This window comes from Protobothrops mucrosquamatus, unplaced genomic scaffold (assembly GCF_001527695.2).
Source record: "Protobothrops mucrosquamatus isolate PMUCROS unplaced genomic scaffold, P.Mucros_1.0 scaffold1337, whole genome shotgun sequence".
In the NCBI taxonomy this organism is placed as follows: domain Eukaryota; kingdom Metazoa; phylum Chordata; class Lepidosauria; order Squamata; family Viperidae; genus Protobothrops; species Protobothrops mucrosquamatus.
The window spans coordinates 408,487-422,932 of NW_015387535.1; the positions used below are offsets into that span (position 1 = coordinate 408,487).

At 36.5% G+C, this 14,446-nt stretch overlaps 1 protein-coding gene across 1 annotated transcript in view; it reads left to right on the forward strand.

The window, feature by feature from the left end:
• Nucleotides 1–14,446, forward strand: part of TDP1 (tyrosyl-DNA phosphodiesterase 1) — a 28,097-nt gene that overhangs the window by 7,970 nt on the left and 5,681 nt on the right. The window contains exons 5-12 of the mRNA XM_015821477.1: nucleotides 634–668; nucleotides 7,124–7,216; nucleotides 9,329–9,499; nucleotides 9,903–9,981; nucleotides 11,484–11,666; nucleotides 12,985–13,033; nucleotides 13,115–13,181; nucleotides 14,254–14,361. Of these exons, the coding sequence (XP_015676963.1) occupies nucleotides 634–668; nucleotides 7,124–7,216; nucleotides 9,329–9,499; nucleotides 9,903–9,981; nucleotides 11,484–11,666; nucleotides 12,985–13,033; nucleotides 13,115–13,181; nucleotides 14,254–14,361 (785 nt within the window). The remainder of the gene's footprint in view (nucleotides 1–633; nucleotides 669–7,123; nucleotides 7,217–9,328; nucleotides 9,500–9,902; nucleotides 9,982–11,483; nucleotides 11,667–12,984; nucleotides 13,034–13,114; nucleotides 13,182–14,253; nucleotides 14,362–14,446) is intronic.

A 14,446-nucleotide genomic window follows, 5' to 3' on the forward strand; every position in this document is an offset into this window, starting at 1 on the left:
AATATAATGAAAGGCACTAGTAATATGAAGGAGGTCTTTTTTCTAATTTTTCATGTTCTCTAATGTTTGTATCTCTTTTTTCTTGCATAATAAATTTGCCTGGGTGATCTTGGGCCACTAACACTCTCTCAGCCCAACTCACCTCATAGGGTGGCTATTTTGGGGAAAATAGGAGGAGAAAAGTATGTTTTCTGCATTGTGCTATTTCTAAAAATAAAGGCAAGATATAGATAAAATAATGTTCTACTTAAACCTTTCCTAGCTTGGCATTTTTTGTCTATATTAGGACTGCAATTCTCAAAATTCCCAGTAATTATGACTATAGCTAGTGTTTGCTGGAAACATTGGAAATTGCAGCTTCAGCTCATCTGGATGACAATGGCTTTGAAATACAATCTGAGAAATTTGAAATGAATGTGTGACTATTAATTGTATAAAATGATATTTGAAGTATCTTTGAATCAAAGATTATATTGTGTTGTACTAGCTATAAGAAGTCTATTGTGCAGTTTGTGCAGCAGCCACCGGAGAGCAGTAAAATAAAGCAAAAAAGTATTTTTTCTGTATCATTTTCATATAATGACAAGGACCCTATACTGAAAAACCTATTTTTAAACAATGTTCTTGTTGTAGGCAAAATTGGATATTGCCTTTGGAACCCACCACACGTAAGTAATTTATCATAAATGCTGAATGTCTGCCACAGAAATATCTTTAATTACTTTGATAAATGCCACTGCGATTGTAGAAATAATTCAAATGTGTTTGGGTACTGAGAAAATACAAATAAAATGCCAATTATCTTCGCATAAATAGAGGTAATACCAATTGGCATAAATAGAGGTAATACCAATTACCTCTTCTATTTATTTTCTCAATCGCTTTTGTTTTTGCTTTGTTTTAGGGTAATTTTTGAATAATAAGCCTAATTCATTTAGTATTCCCCTTCCAGAATTCTCAAAAGTAGCTACTTGGTGAAGGTTCCTTAAGAGTGTTATCAATATATGGGAAGGTTTTCTCCTGGAAATAAAAATGCTTTATTATAATATGATGAGCTTATAATAAAAGGTACAATCCTATAAATCTCAACCCTTTTAGTGTTGAAAATATAGGTGTCAGCTATACTAATGGTTTATTTAAAATAATTCAGGCTTATATTGCCTTCAGATACATTTTAATTTTGATGTGTTTTGTGTCAGATGCAGCTGGACCTCAGTTACATTTGTACATATAGTTACATACATGGTCTTACAACCATGGATGCTTTGAAAATGTATCAGAAGAAGGACTTTAATGAGTGGGTTTCATTTTTAAAAGTGGGTTTTCTTCTCAGGCGTTCACAAAAGCCTGAAAAGGATAGGTTTGTTTTAATGAATAGCAGATAGGTGATCCACTAGTGCAAGGCCCAAAGCCCTTTTTATAACTGTTATAAATAACATATCATAAATACATGCCAATTGCCAAGCTCCCAAATTTTGATCACACCTCTATGGGGATGTAATTAAACCAAACCAAAACCTGGCACCATAGCTAAACTTCCATATGCAGCTCACAATTTCATCTCATTAATCTCATTTTATCCTGAGTGGTATGGTGGCTTAGAGGTGCAGCTCTCACCTCACAATCAGAAGGCTGTGAGTTTGATCCTAGGTAACGGCAGATATTTCTCTTTCTGGGTGCAAAGAGAAAATATCTGGTGCGAACTCCATGTAGGCATCAGGAAGGGCATTTGGCCAGTAAACGCTCAGCTCCATTCAGTCACCCCAACTCCACCCCGATGCAAGGGATTACAGGATTGTTTCAAAAGAAATTATCCTATCCCAGTGCATAGGAGAAAAGCCAAGCTTAAGTGCTCTTCAGAACATTAAAAGGGTGAGGGCCTGCCAAATTTCAAGAAAAAAGAGTGTTCTACATGGCAGGGGCTCCTATAGAAAAGGCATGTTTCCTAGGTCCCATAAGATGGCAATATTTAAAAGAGGGAACTAGGAACATGCTCATTCCACCCAATCTGGTAGGACAGGCAAATGTCCTTATTTTTTATTTTATTTATTCATATCTCACCTTCATTATTTTTACAAATAACTCAAAGCAGTTCTTGAGACGCAATCCTGCGGATAGCCTGGTCGCATGCAATACAGGATTTTAATGGTAGTAATCAGCACCTGGAATTGTACCGTGTTCCTATGTTTAAGTTACAAAAAATTGGCCATGATTAAATGACCATCACCACCACCACCACCACAACAACAACAATAACAATAACAATAATAATAATAATAATAATAATAATAATAATAATAATAAAGTTGGAAGGGACCTTGGAGGTCATCAAGTCCAACCCCCTGCTCAGGCAGGTAACCCTATACCATTTCGGACAAATAGCTGTCTAGTTTCTTCTTAAAAACTTCCAGTGTTGGAGCATTCACCGCTCCTGGAGGCAGGTTGTTCCACTGGTTAATTGTTCTAACTGCCAGGAAGTTTCTCCTTAGTTCTAGGTTGCTTCTCTCCTTGATTAGTTTCCATCCGTTGCTTCTTGTCCTGCCTTCAGGCGTTTTGGAAAATAGCTTGACTCCCTCTTCTTTGTGGCAGCCCCTGAGATATTGGAACACTGCTATCATGTCCCCCCTCGTCCTTCTCTTCATTAAACTAGACATACCCAATTCCATCAACCTTTCCTTATATGTTTTAACCTCCAGTCCCCTAATCATCTTTGTTGCTCTTCTCTGTACTCTTTCTAGAATCTCAACATCTTTTAACATCGTGGTGACCAAAACTGGATGCAGTATTCCAAGTGTGGTCTTACCAAGGCATTGTAAAGTGGTATTAATACTTCACGTGATCTTGATTCTATCCCTGTTAATGCAGCCTAGCACTGTGTTGGCTGTTTTGGCAGCTGCAGCACGCTGCTGGCTCATATTTAAGTGATTGTCCACTAGAACTCCGAGATCCCTCTCACAGTTACTACTATTGAGCAAGATACCCCCTATACCAGGGGTAGGCAACCTTGGTTCTTTTATGACTTGTGGACTTCAACTCCCAGAATTTCTGAGTCAGCATGGCTGATTCAGGAATTCTGGGTATTGAAGTCCACAAGTCATAAAAGAGCCAAGGTTGCCTACCCCTGCCCTATATTATACCTGTACATTTGGTTTTTCTTGCCTAAATGTAGAACCTTACTTTTTTCACCATTGAATTTCATTTTGTTCGATAGCGCCCAGTGTTCAAGTCTATCCAGATCCTCCTGTATCCGTCTTCTGGAGTGTTGGCTATTCCTGCCAGCTTGGTGTCGCCTGCAAATTTGATGAGTTCCCCATCTATTCCCTCATCCAAATCGTTGAAGATGTTGAAGAGCACTGGGCCCAGAACAGAGCTCTGGGGCACCCCACTACACTCTTCCCTCCATGTAGATGTGGTTCCATTGAGGACCACACGCTGAGTACGGCCGGTCAGCCAGCTACGGATCCATCTGGTGGTGATGCTGTCTAACCCGCATTTTTCTATCTTATCAAGTAGTAGGATGTGATCTACTTTGTCAAATGCCTTACTGAAGTCCAAGTAAATTATATCCACAGCATTTCTCTGGTCCACTAATTTTGTCACTTGGTCAAAGAATGCAATAAGATTTGTCTGGCATGATCTGTTTTTGACAAACCCTTGTTGGCTTTTAGTAATGACTTGGTTTGCCTGTAGGTGTTCGCTGATTCGTTGTTTGATTATCTTTTCCAGAATCTTCCCAGGTATTGAGGTCAGGCTGATAGGTCTGTAATTTCCTGGGTCCTTTTTTCCCCTTTTTTGAAGATGGGTACTACATCAGCTCTTTTCCAGTCCTCTGGCAGTTCCCCAGTGCTCCAGGATCTTTGAAAAATATAGTTCAGTGGTTCTGAGATCACATCTGCCAGTTCCTTGAGAACCTTGGGGTGTAATCCATCTGGTCCTGGTGATTTGAACTCATCTAGGCTGGACAGGTGCTCACTTACCATTTTCTTGCCTATCTTAACGTGTTTCTATTCTGTTTTTTATGGCACTATTTTTGATAGGTTGGTCTGCTTTTTCCCTTTGTGTAAAGACAGATGCGAAAAACGAGTTAAATAGTTCTGCTTTCTCCCTATTGCTAGTCACCTTCTTACCACTTTCACCCACTAATGGACCAATCGTTTCCTTCACTTTTTTCTTGTTTTTTACATGTTGAAAGAAGCTTTTTTTGTGTTATTTTTGACTTTGGTCGCAAGCCTTAGTTCATTTTGAGCCTTAGCTTTCCTCACTTCATCTTTGCAGGCTCGGGCTATTTGCTGATATTCTGACTTAGTTATGCGTCCTCTTTCCACTTTCTATACTTGTCCTTTTTATCTTTCAATTGATCAGAGAGTTCTTTATGCAGCCATGCTGGTTTCTTTTGAGAGCTGTTATTTTTCCTCTTTGTTGGTATTGTGCTCGACTGGGCTTTTATTATCTCACTTTTCAAAATTTCCCAAGAACCTTGAGTTGTTTTCCCCTGGAGGACTCTCATGCATGGAATCCTTCCCAAACCCTCTCTAAGTTTATTGAAATTAGCTCTCTTGAAGTCCAAGACTCTAGTTTGACTATTCTATTGCTTGTGCTTCCATAATGTTGAATTCCAATATTGCATGATCACTTCCTCCCAAGATTCCTACGGCTTCAACACCTATCATTTCATCTCTGTTAGTGAGAATTAGATCCAAAATGGCTGATCCCCTAGTTCCCTTCTCTACTTTTTGGGAGACAAAGTTGTCTGCTAGGTTTGTCAGGAATCTGTTTGATCTTCCACTTGGTGCAGAGTTTGTCTTCCAGTTGATGTCAGGGTAGTTAAAGTTCCCCATTACTATTGTGATGTGCTTCCTACATACCTTAGTTAGCTGACTAGCAAAAAGTTCATCTATTTCCTCTGTTTGGTTGGGTGGCCTATAGTATACACCTATGGCAATGTCATTTCCCCCCCTTTTATATTGACCCAAATGCATTCAAGACAGTTTTCTTCATTGTTGTGCTCTATTTCTGTAGAGATGTAGTTATTTCTTATATAGAGAGCACTACTGTATATTTCTATTCTATTCTATACTATTCTACTCTACTCTACCCTACCCTACCCTACCCTACCCTACCCTATTTTTTTAAAGTCTAGGCTACCCACCTCACTATAAAGGGGCTCTGGGTGGCTTACAAGATAAAAGCAACAATATCAAACATTAAATATTAAAATGATAAATATTAATATTAAAATGAGCAAAAATCAACTAAGGAGGAATACAATGGGGCTGGGGCTGACTAGATTGACAGGAATTCATGACAGATCTAAACAAGAGGATCGATAATGCTAGTGCCTATTATTTTTATAATGTATAATGGTTTACTAATCTGTTTCCTTTAGTGCATTTGTCCTGTTATCCAGAACTTCCAAACTTTGTACAAATTTTCTTCCTAATTACCAACTGCCACTAAATTGAACAATCTGTACTTCATTCACTGTATGCTATATGGTACATAGAAGGCTTATGCAACAAGTTACAATACCATTTTAGTGCTCTTGCAGCATTCTGAATGGCTCTACTTAAATTAGGATTTTGTAATTCTTAGTTAATGACAAGTATGCCGGTTCTATTGGGGGCCTGTCTAAAGCATTAGTTTTGCTTTAAAACTTGTACTGATTATTTGAAAGATCAACTACACATATACAAATTTGTTTTCACAATTTGAAATGTGACCCTGCTATGGCCAGCCACTTAAAAAAATTGCTAAGTAAATCTAATAGGCACAAGCTCTTTTTGTACTCCTATTTTTGTTACAACTTAAAAAAATAATTAAGTCACTATAGATTGTTAAATAGAAAATGTCTGATATTGCCCTGATGTTTTCTTCCAAACAGTTAGGTTGCCTTAGAAACTGGCACCTGACAATCAAAATGTACTGAAATAAAAATATACCTAGCCATATAACTGATTCACTGCATGATTACACATGGTTCTGCTAGTGTTATATTTATAGTTTAGAAATTAAAGCAAAAATGTCTTTAGAATATGCTTCATATGCTGCAAAATACAGCAAACAGTAAAACCTAAAACAATAATAAAACAATACTTTTGGGGAAATTGTTTTAGTAAATATTAATTACCAATTTGCAACAAAATATGCAGCAACAAGTACAAATTGACAAGTGAAGCATCTGTAAAGGTGGTGTCCCCCCAAATATTAATGTAACATAGTATAGAACAGACATGTCCAACACAAGGCCCGGGGGCCAGATGCAGCCTGCAAAGTGGTTTCATGTGGCCCGTGAAGCCATCCTGGAAACAGTGAGGGAACGGCCCCCACTGCCTTGGCCCTGGCCCAGGCCAGCAGGGAGCCAGTGTACAATTTTGTGGTGGCCATCTTGGCACTTGCCCCAGTGGACCATGCCTTGGCACTTGCCCCGGTCCCACTCCTTTCTGCCAGAGACCCTCAGATCTGTCCTACTCCTGCCCAGGCTCCCATAGGCACCCTTGACTTGAATGATGTAGAACTGGCCATGCCCACCCAGTAGGCCACACCCACTCCATTCACGCCTACCCAGTAGGCTGCACCCACTCTGGCCACACCCACCCAGCCCCCCAAGGGCAACCGCAATGCTAATGCGGCCCTCAGTGAAATTGAGTTTGACACCCCTGGTATAGAGCAACAAAGCAAAAAGAAAATCAAGCACAAAATAATAGGAAAGGAAGAAAAGACTCAAGACACCTTTGTGGTTTTCCATGGATGTAAATGGGAGGTTGGGGAAATAAAGCACAATTAGTCTTGCAAGATTCTGTTACAATAGTCTGTCTTAATAAAAGTAATTTTCCTTTCCCTGTAGTTTGCTTCCTGATCTGGTCTACATATGGGGCTGATAAAAATAACATTTGATCCAGCTAATCAGTTGGAAAATCAAAACTGGAATAGATCTAGATTTATGAAATATTCTCACTGTTGAAGGAAAATTATAGCAACTCAAATGGATCAATATCATTGAAACTCTTTTATAGTTCTATTGCATGTGTTATGTAAATATGCTCTTCATTTTTGGCCTTGGTCTTTTTTAATTTTTATAGTACTTAATATGCCATTTTGGGGGATATTTAAATTACTTTTATAGGAAAATGATGCTGTTGAATTATGAAGAAGGTCTTCGAGTGGTGATACACACATCCAATCTTATTGATGATGATTGGTACCAGAAAACACAAGGGTAAGAAAAATTATAATTTGATATTTTGGCCCATGACTGCATGCCATGTTAATATCTTCACAACAGTCATTGAGTTGCTTGTTCTTAGAGGACACATTCTTGTTTATGTATTAGTTATTTCTTCCAGAGTTCAAGGCAGTCTACGTAATACCACTTATTCCAGTTTTTCCCACAAAAGCAATCCTATAACTGAACTGAAAGAGCAACTGGCCCAAAGTCACCTAGTGAACTACAGCTCATAGAAAAATGCTGTGAATATATTCTCTTATAATTGATGTCTATGACTGAGAAAGTAGTGCTTTGCTCTATTTCTCATACAGCTCAGAAAGATAAAGGGCCTTTTTATTCAGGATCAGGAATATTTCCTGAATATAGAATGTTTGCTTTTAGAGGGGAACTGATAGAAAATATTTGGCTATTTTCTACATAATAGCTATTTGGCCATCAACATGCCCCAATTCATTCATTAGTATAAACAATATAATTCTAGAACTGCTGCTTTAATATCCTAAGATTGACTTAATGAAAGTTGTTTGGGTCAGACTGTCCTGAACTTCTGTGTCTATGCATGCCTATCTTTCCTTGCTACAGAGATCAATTATGGATGAGGAAACTTAAAAAAATTATTATGCATCTTATTACTCTCGCCATGTTCTGTTTAATGATATTAGAAGGAAACCTGAGGTCTTATGAATCTTCATTCCCTCCTTATTCTTCTTCTTTAACACTTACATGGGAGCTACACATTTACAGACTTCCTTTTCTTTCTCCATGCACTGATAGAATATTCAACATGGTGGGAAAAGTTTTATAACAAGACAAGATGTATTTGCAAATAGGTTGAGGATCCATTAGTTTAACAGAAGCCATTTCCTTTATAGAACTGAAGGAAATAAAAAAATACTAAATAATATTCCTGTTAAGGTGTCTTTGAATATTTATACTTCCTTTTTTTACAATATAGGCATTCCTCACTTAACTACCTCTATCAGGACTAGAATCTCGGTCGTTGAGCAAATGAAAGTTAAGCAGAATGTCATATGACTGCCCACATGACTGGTTTGCTGATTGAGTGCAATCCTGGCACTCCCAGTTGTAGTTGTTAAGCAAACACACAGAGATTGTTAAGCAGATAGAGTCCCAGATAAGGAGCACAGGATGGGAGGGGAACACCCTGGGAGACTCCATTCAGAACTGAAAATCCTCCTTACCAAAGAGGAGGATTTTTAGCTCCTGAGAGAAGAGACACTTGCGTAGAGTCTGCACCAGGCCTCCTTCACCTACCTGAGGCATTCTGCTTACCTTACCGCGCTGCTACTCTGCTCTGGAGCTGAAAATCCTGCTTGGATTTCAGTTCCCTCTTGTCCCAAGGGGCTGGCTGAAAGAACTGCCTCCCTAAGGATGTCAGCTCTCTTCTGTACATTGAAGGGAGCTCTTACCACGGGGTGCAGATTTAAGGTCTGCTTCTGCACTCTGATGTCAGTTTTTCTTTACATGTGGAAGGGAACTTCTTCGATGGGGTGAAGGAATAGAGCTTAAATCATCAGGATCTGAGCTCCATTTCTTTATCCGATTGAAGGAGTTCAGTTCCCCTCAGCAGGCAGCAATTTTAGCCAACCCACAGAGATAAGAAGAAGTCCTCTTGGCAGGTGGCAGCAGCTGGCAACCATCCATACCAACTTCCCCACAGACTTTCTGTGGAAGCTGTCAGAGGAGATTGCAAATGGTGATCACATGATCATGGGGCATTGGCAATTGGCCAAAAGTGCAAACAGATTACTAATCACCCAGATTACTATCACATGACATGGGAGGGGGACCACGTGACATGCGAGGGGAGCAGAAGGACATTTTACAATGGACAGAAGGACTTTACAGGCTATAAAACACAAGGCCATTGTAACTTCTAACAATCATTAAATGACTGCTTGTAAATCAAGATCGACCTGTATGGTTTCAAGACACAATAAATGTTCATAACTCAAGTGTGATAGAATATGAAGGATGTCATAACCGAGTATAACTTTGCTTTGCAAAAAACACAAAAGTTTTTAAACTACATACTATGCACTTGTTAATGCTATTTTATTGCTTTATCTTTTAATATTTTAGAATATGGCTAAGTCCTTTGTATCCAAGATTGCCTCCTGGGAGTGCTGAGTCTGATGGTGAATCTCATACAAATTTTAAGTCAGATCTAATAAGCTATCTGGTATCTTATAATTCTGCTACTCTGATGGAATGGGTTGAAATAATTAAGCAACATGATCTTTCGGAGACAAGGTATATAATTCAATGTATGCTTATATTAAACAATTTCTCACAGTTCCAATGTTCATTATAGTTATATAAAATAATGTGTTTCAATATAAGCAATTTTAAACTATAAAATTGCATTTATTGAAATAGGTTACAGGATTGAAGATGCATTTTTGTAAGCTGATTACTAAAGATAATGTCAGTATTTCTTTTGTAAACATTTTTCTTATGTTCAGTAATTTAAGATTCTGAGTAGAAGCTTTTTGTGAAGATGTGTCTAGGTTTTTTAATAAGGAGTAATGCAGTTTGGGAAAACAACTATTTTAAAGTACACTGTATTATATGCAGTATAATTATGCTATAATAATTATGTACTATGATACAATTTGGGAAAACACCAAATTTTGTGTGGTTATTTTTTATGCAGAGTATATCTTATTGGGTCAACTCCAGGTCGGTACCAAGGTAATGCAAAAGAAAAATGGGGTCATCTTAAACTGAGAAAGGTACTAGATGTTTATTTGTAGAATTATGAAGACTTGGAATCTTTCCAAGTAAATTTTTGTAAATGTATTTATTTGTTTATTTATATTTCATGTTTCTAAACTGTCCATCTAGACCGCCCATCTCCCTCAAGGAGGGAATTTGAGCGGTAAAGAAGTAAACTTATGAAGAGGTAATCTTATTATTCATTATTGTTGAAAATTTTATTGCTAACAGCTTTTCTAATAGATAGCCTTCAGACTTTGTTTGAATTAAGAGAATTCATCATACAAACATAAACCCAGTTTGTTTAAGTGTTAGACATTTTGGACTCTCGAGTTACAAAAAATATACAGTTGTAAACAAAAATAAGCAGAATAACAACAAAAAGTAAAACAAAAGGGGAAAAGTATGAACCATCTAGGCATGTCACCTATATTTCAAGTTTTAAATATATGAAAATTTCAAATTAGAATAAAGCATGTACTGTAAAATATGAATTCTGTGTCAAACTAAATATTGCATCATTTTTGATTAATGCAAAAAGACTTTCAAAAATGGATTAATTATACATCTTAAATTCAATCTTTATAACTGCTTTTCCAATTTTTCAAAATAATTTTCTCAGCAGTGAACAGTTCCTAGAACAATCAAATTCTACATTTCTTGAACATACGTCAACATAATATTAACATCTTTCATTATCTAGCTATCTATACAAATATTGTTCCAAAAATACCTAATTTATAAGACCAAATCATATATATTAATGTTGCCACAATTTTTTATATACATCCTTTCAAATATATTCTTCCAGAAATCCAATTAGTTTGAAATGGAATCTGTTGGTGCTTGGTTTCAGAAATGGACTTCATCAGAAGATATAACATCTCACTTTTCTTTGAAGCAGTTAAAGTATTTGGTCCATGTTGAAATATTAAAATATGACTGAGTTGATTATTTTGTACTGCTGTGAATTAGGGAATATAGAACTTCCATCTGAAGTTGAGAGAAATCATAAAATAATCATTACAGAGTAATTATTCTAAAATAATTGTTCCAAGATTTTATCATACATTCCAATAAAACATCTCACCATTTATTTTTAAGCTTGAATTCATTTATAATGTTAATTTTCCATGGGCATCACAATCTGAGATACAACTGATATCAAGCTGAATAATTGCCAAGACTTGAATTGAATTAAGTAACAATCACTAAAAATTGATACTTTATTAAACTCTCATTCCATATAAATTTGGATGATCAGAATTGATTGATTGATTGAGAATCTGATAAAATAAAATTCCAAAGATAGTTTTAAATCCTTGTTGGCCTGCTTTCCAGAAATATTGAAACGCTTCTGCTGGTCAGTCAACCAATAAATGTTTTTACCACACTGCATACCATCTTGAATTGTTCCAATTAGGCAGTCTTGTATTGTTGTTATTGTTAGGTAATTGAATAATTGAATATGCTAAAGTGTTAATATTTTATTGGTGTTGTTTGTTTTTTCCTCAAACAGCTTCTGAAGGAACATGCAACACAAATACCTGATCAAGATTTTTGGCCGATAATAGGACAGTTCTCAAGTATTGGATCAATGGGAATTGATCAGTCCAAATGGCTGTGTTCAGAATTTAGAGAAAGTTTGGGGAGTTTAGGAAGCAATTTGAAGATGCCTCCAAATGAAATTCCGATCCATCTGGTATTGGCTGCATAATATATACATACGTGCGGGTCTGGATATGTGTGAGAGAGTCTGTGTGTATTTATAGTGTTTATAAAAGTTAGAACAGCAAAGCATCTGCTACTGGGACGTTTATTTACAGAATATATTACCATTAAAAATGCACCTGCCCACACACACTGATATATATATATATTTGCAAAAAATAGTGAGGTTTAGGCCCTTCTATGCAATTTATATATAACCAGGTTTTCTTGAAAAATGAATGGATCAGAGGCCATGCTACTACCATTGATTCTCTCACCCAGAATGACTAGAAATTGCTGGTTTTGAATTATTTTAGCGGGGTTGATGGCCTTAAGGGTAGGGATTCAAAATGGGGGTTCTTATCTTGTTCTCATCTCCACCCTTAAAACGGGGGAAATCCTAACACAGTGATGGCGAACCTTTTAGAGACCGAGTGCCCAAACTGCAACCCAAAACCCACTTATGCATCGTCGAGTGCCGGGTGGGCGTGGCCCATTGGGTGGGCATGGCTGCAGTGCTAACGGCAGACTGGGTGGGACTAAAAAGTTAAATCAATCAGTTCCAACTTTGCAAGATCTTTTTTTCCCGTGAGAAGTTGAAATTGACTGATTGAACCCTTTTTTTTTTTTTGCACACGGCGGCGGAGGCCTAAAGCGAACAGGTTTTATAAAACCCAGCTGAAGGCCTAGGACTGGGGCGATGGCGTGCATGCCCACAGAGAGGGCTCTGGGTGCCGCCTCTGGCACCCGTGCCATAGGTTCGCCACCACTGTCCTAACATATGAAAACAGCTTCCTGAATGGTTGCTGAGGAGAGATAAATGTATGAAGAGCAAATAATGGCATTACAGAAATGAGTTATTTTGCCATCAAATTTTAAGAATATAGTCTGGATCTATTAGTTGTTCATCCTTACTGTAAATACATTGTTCATCTCCACAAAATCTCTATTTTGCTTTTTTAAGCATTCAGATTTCAAAATGTTTGTTTAACTCAACCAGTCTTTATCAAAGCAGGCACTGTGATTTAGTCATGATTTGAATAAACATACAAGTCTGTCCAGAAGCTAGTTTCTATGTTACAGATTTTTTTTTAAAAAAAAATTGTAACCGAATCTCAAGAAAACATAACAACAGATGAGTTTTCAGCAAACCAATAGCAGTATCAAACTTGATTGGTATATACTCACGCTCTGTTACTTGGCAATATTTTGATGGTAAATTGTATAACATGCATATTTATATCAACCTGAAACAATCATGATGCAATTGTTATAACTACCTGGTATTACATTTGCTTTTATTTGTTTAGATTTACCCAAGTGTTGAAAATGTGAGACAGAGTTTAGAAGGTTATCCAGGTAAAATATATATTCCTGCCTTTGATAATAAAGTTGTAAGGTCACATGTCAACATTAAATAATTGACCTTTTCTTTTTCAGCTGGGGGTTCTCTTCCATATAGTATACAAACTGCACAAAAGCAGCTTTGGCTAAACTCTTATTTCCAGTAAGTAAAATGCTATCTTTATGGTTAGTGTTTTAAAATAAAGAAGTAATCAAACCTTAAAGACTAACACTTACTGTGCCTTATGTTTGTAAAATGTTTTAGAAAGATATTAGTATTAGATTTGGCTTAGAATGTTCATCATAAAAATCCAAACAGATTATATAAATTGAGTTTCAGATGTACTGTAATTATTAGCCTTTTAAAAATTACTTATGTGCCAATTAAATGATTTCCCAAAAATGAAACCTAGTAGACATCTCATATTTCAAACCAACTCATAGTGGAAAAAAGTAATTATTTTTCTCTTGTGTACAGTAGTTTTGAAAATTCCCTCTAAGTTTATGAAAAGCTGCAAGTTGAATATAATTAATCTAGCCATAGCAGGACAAAAAAATATGTCCAGAGATCAAATGCCAACATATACACATGTCAATAAAAGTTACATTTTTTTCTTTTCCATATAAATCCCTATTGATTTCATATACATCCATTCATGTATATTATACTGCGCAACATTTTAGTATGGCTTTATGTGTAAAGTATGAACAGTTAAACTGAGAAAAGAAAGCTAAAAAAAACTTTCTGTGTTCTTATTTAATCCTAATTAAATTCCAGTCTATAATTACTGGAATTGTTGTAGATTACAGCTTTGCATGTGATTGGTAAGGATATCTAAATCAGCCTTCCCCAAACTGGTTTCTATTCCATGCCGCAGGAAATTGACCCAAACTATAATTGAAACAGTATCTTGTCTTTTCTATCAACTGTTGGAACATTTATTTGTATTACTTTAATACATCTATGTACCTGAAATCAACCGGATTCTTCAGATGTGTTATGTTTCCCATTATCCCCTGCCATCAGGAATGAACCTTTTTAGTTGGGGTGGATAGAAGCTATTAACCATTATACTTTGAAGTCACCACATTAAAATATTTCAAGTAACATTCAGTTTAAAAAAAGGAGGAATAAAGTACTTCTTACTATGGATATCACATCCCAGGAATTAGAGTCTAAAAAATGTATTTTGTGGTTTAATCTGAAAGACTCATTTCTTTTGTTTTAATCCAAGCAAATGGTCAGCTGAAACTTCAGGTCGTAGTCATGCAATGCCACATATTAAAACTTACATGAGAGTATCCCTGGATTTCCAGAAGATTGCATGGTTTCTAGTGACAAGGTAAATCTTTTACAGGTAGTCCTCGACTTATAATTGGGACTGCAATTTTCATCACTGAGCAATGCAGTCATAAAGCAAGATGTCA